Genomic DNA, 15,035 nt, shown 5'->3' with positions numbered 1-15,035 from the left:
TGCTTGAGCGTTTCCTTCTGCCTTGAAGGCCTTTGAGTCCTCTGGCCTGCATGCCTTGGGCGATAAGCACCCCCTGAGGACCCTGAAAGTCAGCAGGAGGCTGTTGGGGTGGTGGGTAGGGTGTGTGGAGGGCAGCACCTGGATCCTCCAAGATTGGGGAGGGGGAACTCCATACAGCAGGGTTCATGAGAGCAAGGCCAGAATCTGGAATCTGTGGGGCAGCTCTCCACATGTAGGGGAGGGAGGGGGATGATTAAGGAGCCCAGGAAGGAAGAGGACTTTCATCACCCCACCCCACCCCACCTTCCTCCTCTTCCCTCACTGATGCTGGCTTGTGTGGAAAAGTTTCTAGGTGTGCTCTTCCCCTCCCTTCTGTTACCCTTTACCATCCTCCCCAACTCCCTCTTTTATTCTGAACTGGTCTGCCAGGCAGACCCAGGGAGCCTATCTTAGGGGATGGGGGGTACAGCCCCGACCCATGACTGAAGCACATCCTGGTAGGACAGTCCTTGTGCTCTTCCAGGTACAGATACCTGCCTCTTCCATTCAGAAGGGGTGTGTGTGTGTGTGTGTGTGTTAGTGTCATGAGGTAAGAGAAGGGAAACACGGGGCAGAAGGAACGTGAATGGTGGTTCCCTTTGTTGTGGGATTTTCATTTTTCATCTCTTCTCTCTACTTCATTACATTCTCCAAGTTTTCTATATTAAACTCTATTATAACTTTCACAATCAGAAAAAAAAAATGGAAATAATGCTGTGTGTGCAGGGTAAGTTGTTTCAGTCGTGTCCAACTCTGTGACCCCATGGACCATAGTCCACCAGCCTCCTCTGTCCATGAGATTCTCCAGGCAAGAATACTGGAGTGGATTGTCATGCCCTCCTCTAGGGGATCTTCCCTACCCAGGTATCCAACTGATGTCTCTTCTGTCTCCCTCATGGGCAGGCGGGTTCTTTACCACTAGCGCCACCTGGGAAGCCCTGGAAATAATGCTGCATTTGCTTAATACTATTTAGCAGAAGAAAATTCATGCCAGGCACTGCCATCAGCCATACAGTAACATAATAAGAGGGTGGTTGGTAGGCTGTAGGCTGGATCATCCCAATCAACCAGTGGTCTCAGAGTAGCTTTCAGTGTATAAACACTTGCCATTTAGGTACTTGGGGGAAAAGTCACTCATTCATTCAAACACACACACTCAGTGCTAGGTACTAGGCCAATTAGCACAAACCAGGGTCTGGAAGGAAAAGAAGACCTTTGTGCAAATATCAGATGCGTAATATTGATGAGATGATTAGGGTACAGAGACTAGGAGACGTGGTGTTAGTGAGGGTTAATGAAATTTACTTATTGTATTTAGCCTACTGGTCAGGAAGATCCTCTGGAGCAGGAAATGGCCACCCACTCCAGTATTCTTGCCTGGAGAATCCCTTGGACAGAGGAACCTGGCGGGCTACAGTCCATAGGGTTGCAAAGAGTTGGATATGGCTGAAGTGACTTAGCATGCAGCGTGCAGGCATGCATTTAACCTATTAGCAAGCTCTTCATTAAGTGCTTCCCAGGCAAATATCTTGTGGCTGCTCAAGACTCACGTTTGTCAACTATGTCTCCCCAGGACTGAGGTCTGGAGGGGATGCCCAGGTCAGTCACAGCTGCTCTGAAAGCCGGGTGGGAGTCAGCAGGTGCCTCTGCCTTCCCTACTTCTACCCCTTCCTCTCTCCTGCCCCAACCCCTGGAGAGAGAAAGTACTGACCTGAAGTTCCCGTGACGGCGCTGCTGTTACTCTGGGGTCTCTCCAGGTCGATCAGCAGCTCCTCGGTGTCATTCTCGCTGGCCGCAGCTCGCTCCTGCTCCTTGCCGCTGAGGTCCAGGGCAGCAGTGGGCCCCCGGATCACCTCTTTGGACACATAGCAGCAGGCCAGCCCCATCTCCTGCTCTAAGGCCGTGCGGGTTAAGTAGCTCGAATCAATTAACCGGAGGTCACAGTACTTCAGAGACCTGCACAGAGTAATGGTCTTTGGTGAGGCATGCAACGTTTACGAGTGGCTGACAGCAGTCAAAATGGTGAGCTTCAGTGCCAGGTAATCCTTGATGTAAACCTCAGCACTGCCACCTCCTAGCTCTTAGGACCTTGGGATAGTCACTTCACTTTCTCCACATATAGAATAGAGTAACAGTGCCCAGCTGACAGTTATTTCAAGGAATGAATGACGTGGCACAGGTAAGGTGTTTAGAGCAATACCCAATGGGCTTCCCTGGTGGCTCAGATGGTAAAGAACCTGGCTGCAATACAGGAGACCTGGGTTTGATCCCTGGGTCGGAAGATTCCCTGGAGAAGGGAATGGCAACCCACTCCAGTATTCTTGCCTGGAAAATCCCATGGACAGAGGAACCTATTGGGCTACAGTCCATGGGATCGCGGAGAGTCAGATACGACTGAGCAACGTTCACTTCACTTAACTCACAGCAAGCACTCAGTGAATGCTGTGACTATTCTTGGGCTTTCCAGGTGGCTCAGTGGCAAAGAATCTGCCTGCCAATGCAGGAGACTCAGTGTAATCCCTGGGTTGGAAAAACCCCCTGGAGAAGGGAATGGCAACCCACTCCTGTATTCTTGCCTGGAGAATCCCACGGACAGAGGAGCCTGGCGGGCTACAGTTCATCAGGGCCCCAAAGAGCTGGACACCACTGAGCAACTAAAGAGCAACAATGGCTGTTCTCGCTATTGCCTTCCGACCCACAGGTCTCAGATCCTTGAGGGAACAGCAGCCTAACAGAGACATTTCATCCAAAAAGCTCCTCACTGGGGGCAATGCTTCTCCTCCCTGCCTCTCTGGCTGCCTAGCTTTCAGGCATAAACACTTCTCCTCCAGGGCTTCTCTCTCATTCCCCAAATTGCTAGGCAATCTCTGGAAAGTTGAAAGAACCCAAGAAGGCTAAATTTCTTGTATCCCCGAGTAAAACAATTGCCTTCTCACTTGCCAAGTGAAGGAAGTGGGTGAGCATCAGCTAAGTTTTAACCGTCAGCTCAGCCAAGCAACCAATGGAAAATGAGAATTAGTGATTCACATCATACCTGGGAAAGGTTTCTCCAAGAGGATCTTTGCCAGTTAATATCACAATACAAGGCAGACCTTCTAGATCCTGGTACGTCCGAGGGACCCACTCTTCCGCTTCATTTCCTCTCCAGGTCTGTAGAAGGGGACCCATACAATAAAATTAAAACCCCTCATTGAGTTTCCACCTTTTTTGTTTCTACAATCAGATTTTACACACATCTGTGCTTCCAAATGACTTCCAATAAGTGTGTTTGTGTGTGTACATATATTTTAATTGCTACTGAAAAGAATACACCAAGTACTCTAGAAGAATGTGGCCTTCCACTTTATCTCAATAAGGTAAAACAGGAGGTCTTAATGAATATATCATGTATTAGGCCATTGCACATCAAAGAAATACACAATGTGAAATATCCCACCAATGGTGCAAACCTTACAGAAACCCTGCTTAAACTATGTGACTCAGTGCTCTTAAGTACAACACTTTCTTTGTGTAATGGAAAGACTCTTGGGACTGATTGATCGAAAAAGACCATTTCGGTTGTAAATGACTAATAAAATAATCACAGCGAAACTTATATATAATCACCTCTATACATTAACTGAAATATACATATACACACATATGTATATCTTTAATAAATGGAACAATCTCAAAAACAGGAATTTATCAAGAGGAAGAAAATCTCAACTTGAAGGATGCTCGAAAGTGAAAAGAGCTTACAGAGCAGAAAGAAAATTTTTTTTTCTATTTTAGAGCAGAAAGAAAATACACCATCTCTTAAGTGGATAAGGTGATTTCTACTACTTTTTATGAAGTGTGTAGCATCTAACTGTGCTTTATATCAGCTTTCTAGCAGGAGTTATAAGAAATGAACTGACATTTCTGATAATGTTTTAGGGAACAAAGACTAAGAAGTAAGGTATTAAGAGATGCATATAATGTTATTTTAAAATAGACTGGTATTTCCTTTGCTAAAACCAAAATGGGATAAAAAGAAATATATCAGGCAGGATATGATATGATATAATATAACAGAGTTTGGTTACTGGTTTGTTGATGTCTATAAAAGCCAGTCTTGGAAATAAATATACCCACAATTACTTCAAGTAAAATGCATAGAGTTTGTAAAACTGGAAGAGCCCCCAAACCTCAATCTATTGTCATATATTTTTATGCCAAGGAGAACTCAGTGGATCTATATAACTATATAAGTTTTAGAGACTTTCTATGTCTTAGAAAATCAATCTGTCACAAACATTAAGACATTAGCAGAAAGTTTCTCCCCACCCCTAATTCAGTTTTCCATATATTTTCATGTCAAAGGGAACTAGAACATTACCTAAATCAAAGCAAATAATTCTGCAAATGAGAATCATTTTACTCATAAACCTTCTCGTTGGACTTATGAGATCCCTGACTCTGGGGTCTCCCCAAATATATTTCATGGTTCTAGCAAGAATGAGGTTGAGTTATAATGATGGGAGAATAGATGTCGTGTTTTATAAGGAGAATTATTTTCAAAAAATGATTAAACAGATTCCACTTTTACTCTTGACCAATCAGAGTAAGGCAAATCCACTAAATAATGTTTTTCTGCCACACTGTTACTTCCGATGATGGATGGCTGCCATTCCCCTATGGGTCTATCATGCTTTTCCTACAGAAGCAGTTAAGACAACACAAGACTGAGACAGCATTGACTTAGGGGCTCGTATGGGGTTCAAGGTCAAGGAAATCTAATGAAAGCTTCACAGGCCTCCTGGACAGACTAACTTATTCAGATATAAACTTATATCCTTCCCAAGTACTTACTATCACTTAGAAGTTAACCACGATACCTAAAGGATAATTAGAGGTAAGCACAAAAATAAGGCCCCCTAATGGAAAAAGAGGCACTGGATATTACCCAAGGCTAGAGACAAAAGGCACACTGGTGCTTTTCGTCAGTGGTAAAGGAAGTTGGTATTAATAATTTCGAAATCAGAAGGTGAAATAGAGACCACCTGGCAAGTGTCAGTCTTACTAAGGATGCAAACATTTCAGTTTCACTTCCACACCAGTGGAAAATAGGGACTTCCATGATGGTCCAGTGACTACCTTGCAATGCAGGGGGCCTGGGTTTGATCCCTGGTCAGGGAACTAGATTCCACATGCTGCCAACTAAAGATCCTGTATGCTGAAACAAAGACCTGGTACAGACAAATAAATAAATAAAAATAAATATTTTTTTAAAAATAAAAAAGGTGGAATATAAAAAGGATGGATCGATGTGATTGAGGGATTTTGAACATATGGAAATCTCTTTTTATTTAAGCCACCCCCTATAGCATGTGGGATCTTAGTTCCAAGAGGATCAAACTTGCACCCCTGCATTACAGGGCAGAGTCTTAACCACTGGTCCACCAAGGGTAGTCTCTGGAAATCTCTTCCATGTAGCTGGTGCTTGGCCACTGCTCATGTGAATTGAGGTGTAACTGCTTGAGAAGTAATTACTTGACATCTCTTCATGGCACATCCACAGCAGCCCCTGGAAGCCCTACAGGTGATTCTGATGTGCTTGCAGCCAGGTAGGAACCTCAATTATTGACTGGTTTTCAAACTATGGCCCACGGGGGCAAATTATTGAAGACTGCTGATTTACTCTGACTTAGTAAGTATCTGAACAAACGACCTAAGATGCTTTAAGCAGCTACACCCGGTCAGTGCCAATAGAGACCCAGAGAAGGCCTTGCAGCCTCATAGCCTTTGGGAACACCTCCCTGCAGCAGGTGTGTGAGACCTTGCAGAGCAGTGCTGACTACCTGCCTGTCCAGATTCCTCCTCATTAGCATCATTCAAACCGTCTCATAACTAACAAGTTACATTGTAAGAAGAGTTTCAGGATTCTCATTTCTTACTTATCCTAGGAATACTGCTATATTGTAGTCTATATCTTTAACTCAAAGCTGTGAACATTGTATGAAATGTAAATGTTACAACATTCACTAAATATAGGAGCTTCTATGTTTAGACAGATTTATTTGTTCCAGCTGTGTATCAAGCTAATACAAGACATTTTGTTTGCATTTTGGATTATTTGAGTTAGGTAGTAGAACATAATACAAAGGTTTACATTTGCAAAATGCTCTATGAATATGAAATAATGATCCTCAAATTACAGCCCTCAGAGACCATGCAGTCTAACACTCATTCTGCAGTTGGAAAACTGCAGCCCAGATGGAAATGTAAATCCTCTAAGACTGCATGGTTTCTTTTTATACAATTCGTGTCAAACTAGGCTTTTCTTCATCCAGGTTAGCTCAGTATTTAGTTTCTGCAAGGTTCAGAAACCAGGTTGATCTAACCCTGACACAGAGCGCCTTGCTCAGTACCACACCCATCTGTGTGCAGAATTTCATTAAATGCTGTCAAAGGGCTGGGACACATTGGATTAGAAAAGTCCCCAGAAAAATCTGAGCGGGGCAGGAGGTAGGGACTTAGGTTAGTTGATCAAAGAAGTCTCCCGCGCCCACCACACCTGACAGGAGGGGTTCAGAAAAAGCAATGCCTTCCCCGTGCAGAGCGGTGGGGGACTTAGCCATGCGCAGGCTTGGAAGAGTCTCAGTCCAGCCCACGCTTGGGGCCAAAGCAAGTACAAAGAAACAGCAAACTGTTGGGGAATCGACATGCAAGAGGGTGGGCAATCGTCCTCTGTGAGCCCTGAAGAGAAAACAGGATACTTTACCGACTCTGAGTGGACAGAAAAGATTCAGTGAATGGATGATATTGAAAGGCGTGCCCCCACGGAGGTCCAAGAGAACAACTTACCTTTATTTTGTTTTCTGAGAAAACAGATGGCCGTGGGCTAGATGAATCTTGAACAAGGTCAATAAACAGGGGGTGAAATTGGGTCATCGCATTTTTTTTTGCACCTGCAGTCGGAGAGCATGGAAGACCAACTGCATGCATGCACTAGCACCGGGGACCCAGACCGAATGTTAATAAACTAGGAAGGCGGACACGTCCCTTAGCTTAGCCTTAACGTTGTCACAAAGATCGCGTGACACTTGTGCGAAACTCTAGCAAACTGCAGGCCTCTGAGCCGCCTGCACGGGGTGGTGGCGGGGGGTCCTAGAAAATGGATCGAAGGTCTGTCCATTGCTAACCTTTAGTCGCGCCACAAAGTGGGCTGCCACGCTGAGTTCTGAGGCAGGGTTCCCCAGGACCACCTCGAAGCGGTACTGGAGCCCCAGCTTGTCCCGCACCTCCTGCAGCCGCTCCTTGGCCAGCATCGCCAGCTGCACGGAGGGCACCCTGAGGATGAGCATGTGTCCGCGCCCGCTGCGGTTCTTCCCTGGGCAGCTGAGGAGGTCATCCATGATGTTGAGGGTCTCCGGTGTGCTGTGGTCGCGCAGGGACGCCACGGTGGTCAGAGCCATCAGCGCCTCCGAGTACTGCTGGATGAGGAGGTAGCAGCGGACCACCATGCTATGCAGCCTGGGGTACCTTCAACAGAACACAGGGGGCGCTGGCATGGGGGGCCTGGGGCCCTGGGGTCGCGAGGGCTGTGCGGTAGGAACGGAGACCAGCAGGGTGGGAAGGGGAGAGTGCTGGGTGGTGGGCTTGGGCTCAAGAATGACTTGGATTTGAGTCAGTTCTTACAAGGTGGATGAACCCAGAGCCTATTATACAGAGTGAGCTCAGAAAGAGGAAGACAAACATGGATATTAACACACATATATGGAACCTGGAAAGATGGTACTGATGAACCTATTCGCAGGGCAGCAGTGGAGATGCAGAGAACAGACTATGAACACGGGTCGGGGGGAGGAAAGAGAAGGTGGGACAATTGGAGAGAGTAGCATGGAAGCATATACACTACCGTTTGTAAAACAGCCAGAGGAAATTTGCTCTGTGACTCAGGGAACTCAAACTGAGGTTCTGTAACAACCCAGAGGGGTAGGATGGGAGGTAGGAGGGGGATTCAGGAGGGAGGGGACATATGTATACCTATGGCTGATTCACGTTGATATATGGCAGAAACCAAAGCAATATTGTAAAGCAACTATCCCTCAATTAAAAATAAATAAGTTTGTTAAAAAAGAATGAACTTGGAGACCTGTAGAGCACAGGGAACTCTGCTCAATGTTATGTGGCAGCCTGGATGGGAGGCGAGTTTTGGGGAGAATGGATACATGCATATGTATGGCTGAATCCCTTGTTCACCTGAAACTATCGCAACATTGTTCATTGGCTATACCCCAACACAAAATTAAAAAGTTAAAAAAAAAAAAAAAAGAATGACCTTGGAGCCCACATAACTAGACAGAAAAGTTAAGCTCACAACACCTGCTGGGATAGGTACTTCAAGTTCAAGAGGCTTAGGGACAGTCTAAGGATCCTAGCTTCTCCCAGAGTGGTCTCTGAACCAGCAGCATCACCACCTGGGAGCTTGTTAGATATGCCAAACCCTCCTACCCAATGTGTACTGAATCCGAAACAGCCTGGACAAGGTCCCCAGGTGATTTGTACCACATTGTATCTTGAGAAGCACTGGTCTGCTCAGACTATCCACAGAGTTGTAAAGGATCATCCCTAGATTCTAAGCTCTTCCTGCTGTCCTGGGGTTAGAATGCTTGGTAGCTTATTTCTCTGATACTTAAAACTACAGTTGGGAAACCGATCCATTAATGTAATGTCTGTGAAGTATAAGTTGTAAAAAGAGTAATTATTATGGCTAATTTGAGGTCAGCTCCCCTGTAGCAATAACAATTGCTATTGTTTAGCCACTAAGTCGTGTCAGACTCTTTCTGACCCCAGGGACTGCAGCACATCAGGCTTTCCTGTCCTTCACCATCTCCTGGAGTTTGCTCAAGCTCATGTCCATTGAGTCAGGGCAATAACAGTGTCTTCTCATAAAAATGGAGAAGCTTGGAGCCGGCTGGAGAAATAGCATCCCCTAGTGGTGTGGTCTCCCATCCACCTGGGTGAAAGGAGCCTGGGGAAATTGCAGGGGTGTCCTTGACTCACCCCAACATTCCCCGCTCTCCACCTTCCACTGGACCAACTCGGCTGTTTGTTTGTTTGTTTGTTTGTTTTTACAATTACAGAGCAGGCGGAAAATAAACCTCTCATTTACAAGCTATTCCTCATAAGACCCGGCCAGAAGACAGAAGCAATACACATGGGTAAAGAGGACCCACTTGCAGACATGAAGAGGTGCTGGTCAAGAAAGCAGGCCTGGGGAAAGCAAGGCCTGGACCAGAGCTTGGCTGGGCCTCCCGTGGTGACTGGAGAAGGATGGTGGGTCTATGAACTTTCTTCCTGGATGCCGACTTCCAGGCAGCCGCCTAGCAGCTGAGTAGACCAGAGGGGAATTTCACCTTTGCTCCACTTTATAATTCTATTTAAAGTGAAACAGTCATCACCAACCTCGCACAGGAAAGCCCGGGGTCAAATACCAGTTCGGGTCAGCAAATGACTACTGTGGTTTTGAAGTACCTAGAGCTGGAAAAGACCATGGATTGATTCCCTGGGTTCTGATTCACCTTCTCATGGAAATATGCTGATTTAAGCGCTGGGAGAAATTCAGCTACTTGCCTAAGATTATCCAATCAGTCAGAGACAAGAGTGGATTTTATTCAGTTCTTTGACAATGTCTTCTCAAGTGGTAACGATTTAGCAGACTGGGGAAAAGTAAAGAAATCTTTTAGTTTCATCGGTCCTCCTGAACCAATCCATTCAAGTGTTCAGTAAATCACAACTATTATGAGCCTGGGGGACCTGGGCTGGAGGAAGTGAGCACAGATGATCCAAGTTTAAGGCTTACTGTTTTGTTTTTTTTTTTTTGCTGGGGCATGTAAGAAAACCAAAGTTAGATCAAAGGTAACTTTGACGTAAAAAGTGAAAGTGTTAGTTCTTCAGTTGTGTCTGACTCTTTGTGACCCCATGGACGTAGCCCACCAGGCTCCTCTGTCCATGGAATTCTCCAAGCAGGAATACTGGGGTGGATTGCCAATCCCTTTTCCAGGGGATTTTCCCAACCCAGGAAATGAACTCAGGTCTCCCTCATTGCAGGCAGATTACCATCTGACATGCAGGCATTTAAATTTTACACTGAAAGAGCTATGAACTTAGAAGTGAATAGTTTTCCCAATTTTTTTTTTTTGTTTGTATTCAATTGTAATCATAGTTTTTGTAAGGATTACAAAAGTTGTATAGGAGCTGATGGGACTGTCCATGAAAATATGAGTTATAAAACTCCAAGATGTTACTGGAAGAAAAGATAGGTTCCAAGCTGGCGGACAGAACAGGAAGAGGCTGGGGAACACTTAGAGGGGAGGTTTTAGAAATCTCAGATCACAGGTGCCATGAAGGGATTGACATCACAGTGTCTGTTAAGTCTTCTCAAACCCAACAGCTGCAGAAGCACAAAATCCCACTGTAAGCCTGTTCCTTTTCCTGACACCACCCAATAACTTGCTGGGTTGGACGTTTCTCCCTGATCATCTTTATTTCTCTTTCTTAGCAGCCATATAGGGCAGCTTTTAAATAGATGGTCTGTGATCGATGATAGACAGTGTTAAGAACTAGAGCTACTAAAAATGAGAATATGTCTCATCACATAGAGCCCGACTGCCCCATCACTGGATGATCAGACAGAATATTGTAGTGGAGGACAGGGAAGAACCTCTATTAGGTTAAAATTATTTTCTTTTGTGGGGGGCCATGCCCGGCTTGAGGGATCTCAGTTCCCCAACCACAGACTGAATCTCGGTCCTAACCACTGGACTGCTATGAAATTCCCTATTAAGTTAAATTCTTATGCCTCTTTGTTTGAGTCTATAGTTCAAGATCAGAGAGGGCGGAAAAAATGAACAAACAAAACAGAAAATCCCTTTGCTCTTCCAGCGTTTGACCTGAAATTGAGGAAGAGAAATGAGACAGAGTCATAATCCTTTATCCCAAAGTCAGGGACTGGAGAGGGCCACTTGGAACTGAGCTCAAACAATCTGATTATTTTTTAGTGTTCTCCAGTTTACACTTCAAGTCTCTCAAAGTAAAGTTTCATTTCTTTACTGAAGGTGCTTGCCTGTCGTAGACAGAGGAGAAAAGTGTGGGGTGCACGGTGGGGAGGGGGAGGCCATACCCCAGAGGAATGGCTTCTAATAAGCCAATCCCTCTCTGCCCGCATCATCTCTGGGTACAGCTGGGAATGAACCTGCCTGGGAGATGATTCAGAGCACGGAAGGTGGTTCTCCTTCCCGCTTGGGGTCACCGGATTCCTTTGCTGGTCCTGGATGATGATAGAAAACCCAGCTGAGTGAAAGGTCATCTCAGGAAAGGCTATTTTTATTCTGCTCTTGAGTGTCATTTGCATAGCCTGGGCTCCACCAAAACTCCCTGTGACTCTGACAAAAAAGACGTTTGGCATGTTCAGACAAACAAGAACAGCTAAAGATGAGGCTGAAGGTCCTTATTTACCTCTCCAAGAGCGTGTTCACCATTTTTTCAAATGTCTCGTCACATCTCAGAAGGGGGCTCGTGATTCCCCATTGCAGAGATTTACTGTACTCGTTCAGGCCGAAGTACAGCTTCTCCTCGCAGCTCATGTCCTCCTGGTTCGAAACACAGAGCAAAACCCAGTGAGGCCAGGACACAAGGTGTCTTATTTTCAAGGTTAGGGGAGAAGGGACCTGTAACAGGTTATTGCCTGAAAATTAGAAAAAATTGTGAATAAGCAAGTGGGACTATATCAAACTAAAAAGATTCTGCACAGCAAAGGAAACAAAATGAAAAGGCAACCTACTGAATAGCAGAAAATACTTGCAAATCATTTACCTGATGAGGGGTTAATACCCAAAATCTATAAAGAGCTCATATAACTCAACAGCAATCCCCCCAATCCAATTAAAAAGTGAGAAGATCTGAATAAAATGCTTTTTCTTTTTTTAAATTTCATTTTACTTCTCTTTCTTTTTTCTTAGCAAAATGATAGGGGCAGCTTGTTAAATAGATGGCTTAGAATCATCTGGAGCTAGCAGGCTTTGAAGAACTAGAGCTCCTGGGCTCCTCCAGTATCACAAATCATAAATGACATGATTTACTGAATTCTTGTATCTTTGGGGAAAATGTTCCTCTGCTTAAAAAAATCTCCGCTCCCAGAGTCCTGCCCTCTCAGTGACCCTGAGCTCACCACCCCTGTCTTTGTGCTGCCGTCTCTGCTTTTCCTCCAGCCCAACCCGCTGCTCTGTGGATGCTGTTCCCTGGAAGATCACCAAGGACTCCTGAGGCCAAGCCTCAGTCCTTGGCCTTGCTGCCCTCTCAGCCATTCTCTTCTTTATTTTCTCCCATGATTTCATCTACACCAGCTGCTTTGGTCAGTGATCAGTGTTCCTGAAAACATATTCCAAATCCTCATCCTAAAGTCCCAGTTCCTACTCCCACTCCGTGTTTGCCATGGTGCACTTGCCTGGCCTCAACTCAGTTCGAATCTGTCTTGTCTGCCTTCCGCACGCAGGTCTACTGCACTTCTGTCTTCTCTTTTCCCACTAAAGGCATCACCTTAAAAATATCTCTGCCTTTTCTCTCTTCCTCAAAAAACAAATCCTAGAAAAGTTACCATTTCTTCCATCCTTTTTATTGCCAGCACCTCTATTCTGATTGAGATACTTGTTCATTCGAACCTGAAATATCAGAAAAGCCAGATGACTCACCCCCACCTTTCTAATCACTTTGACTTGACCTCTTATAGTTAATAAATTGCCTTAAGATGCAGCCTCTTAGTATCCACTAAAGCTGAACTCTGCACTCAGCAATTTCACTCCCAGATACATACCCAACAAAAGTGTATACAGATATCTACTAAAAGTCATGAGCTAGCATGCTCAAAGCAGCATCTGAAATCAGTGAATAGGATGAATAAATCAACTGTGGTGAGTCACCCAGCGTAACCTATATACAACCAAAAGCACGAGTGTTTCATGACTCATGTAAAATATAAAAGAATCTCACAGTGTTGAGCAAAAGAATTTATATATAACAGAGCGCCTACTGCATGTGTGCATGACGTCAGTCGTGTCCGACTCTTCGTGACCCCATGGACTGCATGCAGCCCGCTAGGCTTCTCTGCCCATGGGATTCCCCAGGTAAGAATACTGGAATGGGTGCCATTTCCTCTTCCAGGGGATCTTCCCAACCTAGGGATCAATCCTGAATCTCTTCCGTCTCCTGCATTGGCAGGCGGGTTCTTTACCACTAGCGCCACCTGGAAAGCCCACGCCTATTGCACCATTCCATTTATATAACATTCAAAATGAGGCAAACCAAGCCAGAAGAGTGCCTCCCTCTGGCGACAGAGTGCCTGGCCTCTGGAGTGAAGCTCGTGTTCTAGTTTTTCATCTAAGTGCTGGTTCCACGGGTATGTTCAGTTCGTGACAATTCACAGAGCTGTATATTAACATTGAATAATTGTGAATTATGAATAATTCTGAACCTAAAAAATATAAGAATTATGCATATTCTGGGAGTTCCCTGGCGGCCTAGTGGTTAGGAATCAGCACTTTCACTGCCATGGCCTGGGTTCAATCCTTGATTGGGGAACTAAGATCCTGCAAACTGCATGCACAGCCAAAAAAGAAAAAAGAGTAGGTTCTCTTATTTCTAATAATACTGTGCCCTTGCTAAAAAATTGTTCGCAGTCATGTAACAAGTGTAAGCTTCCCCAGCCTGGTCTCAAAGATTCCACGTGTATGTTTTCAGGTTCCATTTAATCCCACTAAGTTTTCTCTGAACAGTGCCTGATGCTCCTCCTCTACGGCCCTGCCCTGCTGTCTGCTGTCAGCAGCGTCTGCTCCCGTCCTTCCTCTCCTCCAGAGCCCACCCCAAGCGCTCTGTCCTCCAAGTCACCATTCCTGGTGCTCTCGAGTGAGTGGGACTTTCCCTCCTTCAACCCACAGAGCACTTTGGTTTTTTGCAATTGTCTTATTCTACTTTGTTTTTATTTTCTTTTTTTTTTCATGTTTGTCATTTTGTTTTTACAAATAAAAATTGTATTTATTTAAGGTGTATATATTGGAGAAGGAAATGGGAACCCACTGCAGTATTCTTGTCTGGAGAATCCCATGGACGAGGAGCCTAGTGGGCTACAGTCCATGGGGTCATAAAAGAGTCGGACACGACTGAGTGACTAACACACAGGGTGTATAACTTGATTTTTTCTTTTTTAAAACTACTGAAATATAACTGACATGAACATTACCTTAGTTTCAGGTGTACAACATAATAATCTGCTATTTGCATATGTTGTGAAATTATCACCACAAGAAGTTTAGTTAACATCCACCCATCACCACACATGGTTGTAATTCTTTTTTTCTTGTGGTGAGGACTTTTAAGATCTACTCTCCAAGCAACTTTCAAATGTACTGAACAGTGTTACGAACTACTGTCACCTTGCTCTACATTATTTCCCCAGAACTTTTTCATTTATTTTATAACTGGATATTGGTACCTTTTGACCACCTTCACCCATTTTGTCCACCCTCCAGCCCCCACCAACTGGCAACCACCAATCTGTTTTTTCTATGTCTCTCTCTCTTTTTTTTTGATGTGGGCCTTTTTTAAAGTCTTTATTGAATTTGTTACAGTATTGCTTCTGTTTTATGTTTTGGTTTCTTAGCCACGAGGCATGTGGGATCTTCACATGCCCTGCATTGGAAGGCAGTCTTAACAACTGAACTACCAGGGAAATCTCAGAATGAATCATTCAAAAGCACAGAACTAATTCAGGATATTGATGATTATGTCAGATCACATTATATTTTAGGGGGACAAACTACACAGGTGGATAATTTTGTATCTGCATGATAACCTAAAGTAGAAACCACCGAATCAAATTTATAGAGAACACTATTCACTGGCTTTTGTTGTTGTCATTGTTTAGTCACTAAGTCATGTCTGACTCTTTACGACCTCATCGACTATAGCCCACCAGG

General features: G+C 44.7%; 1 protein-coding gene across 6 annotated transcripts in view; it reads right to left on the bottom strand.

The window, feature by feature from the left end:
* Positions 1-15,035, bottom strand: part of GREB1L (GREB1 like retinoic acid receptor coactivator) — a 246,567-nt gene that overhangs the window by 21,070 nt on the left and 210,462 nt on the right. For all 6 annotated transcript variants that reach the window (XM_070452719.1, XM_070452722.1, XM_070452723.1 and 3 more), the window contains 4 exons: positions 11,524-11,657; positions 7,206-7,545; positions 3,074-3,189; positions 1,751-1,995 (listed from right to left, as the gene is read on the bottom strand). In XM_070452719.1, coding sequence (XP_070308820.1) covers positions 1,751-1,995; positions 3,074-3,189; positions 7,206-7,545; positions 11,524-11,657 — 835 coding nt within the window. The remainder of the gene's footprint in view (positions 1-1,750; positions 1,996-3,073; positions 3,190-7,205; positions 7,546-11,523; positions 11,658-15,035) is intronic.

The sequence above is a fragment of the Odocoileus virginianus genome, chromosome 22 (genome assembly GCF_023699985.2).
Source record: "Odocoileus virginianus isolate 20LAN1187 ecotype Illinois chromosome 22, Ovbor_1.2, whole genome shotgun sequence".
Taxonomy (NCBI): Eukaryota; Metazoa; Chordata; class Mammalia; order Artiodactyla; family Cervidae; genus Odocoileus; species Odocoileus virginianus.
Note: the sequence above shows the minus strand (reverse complement) of the source record. Positions and strands in the feature narration are given on the sequence as shown.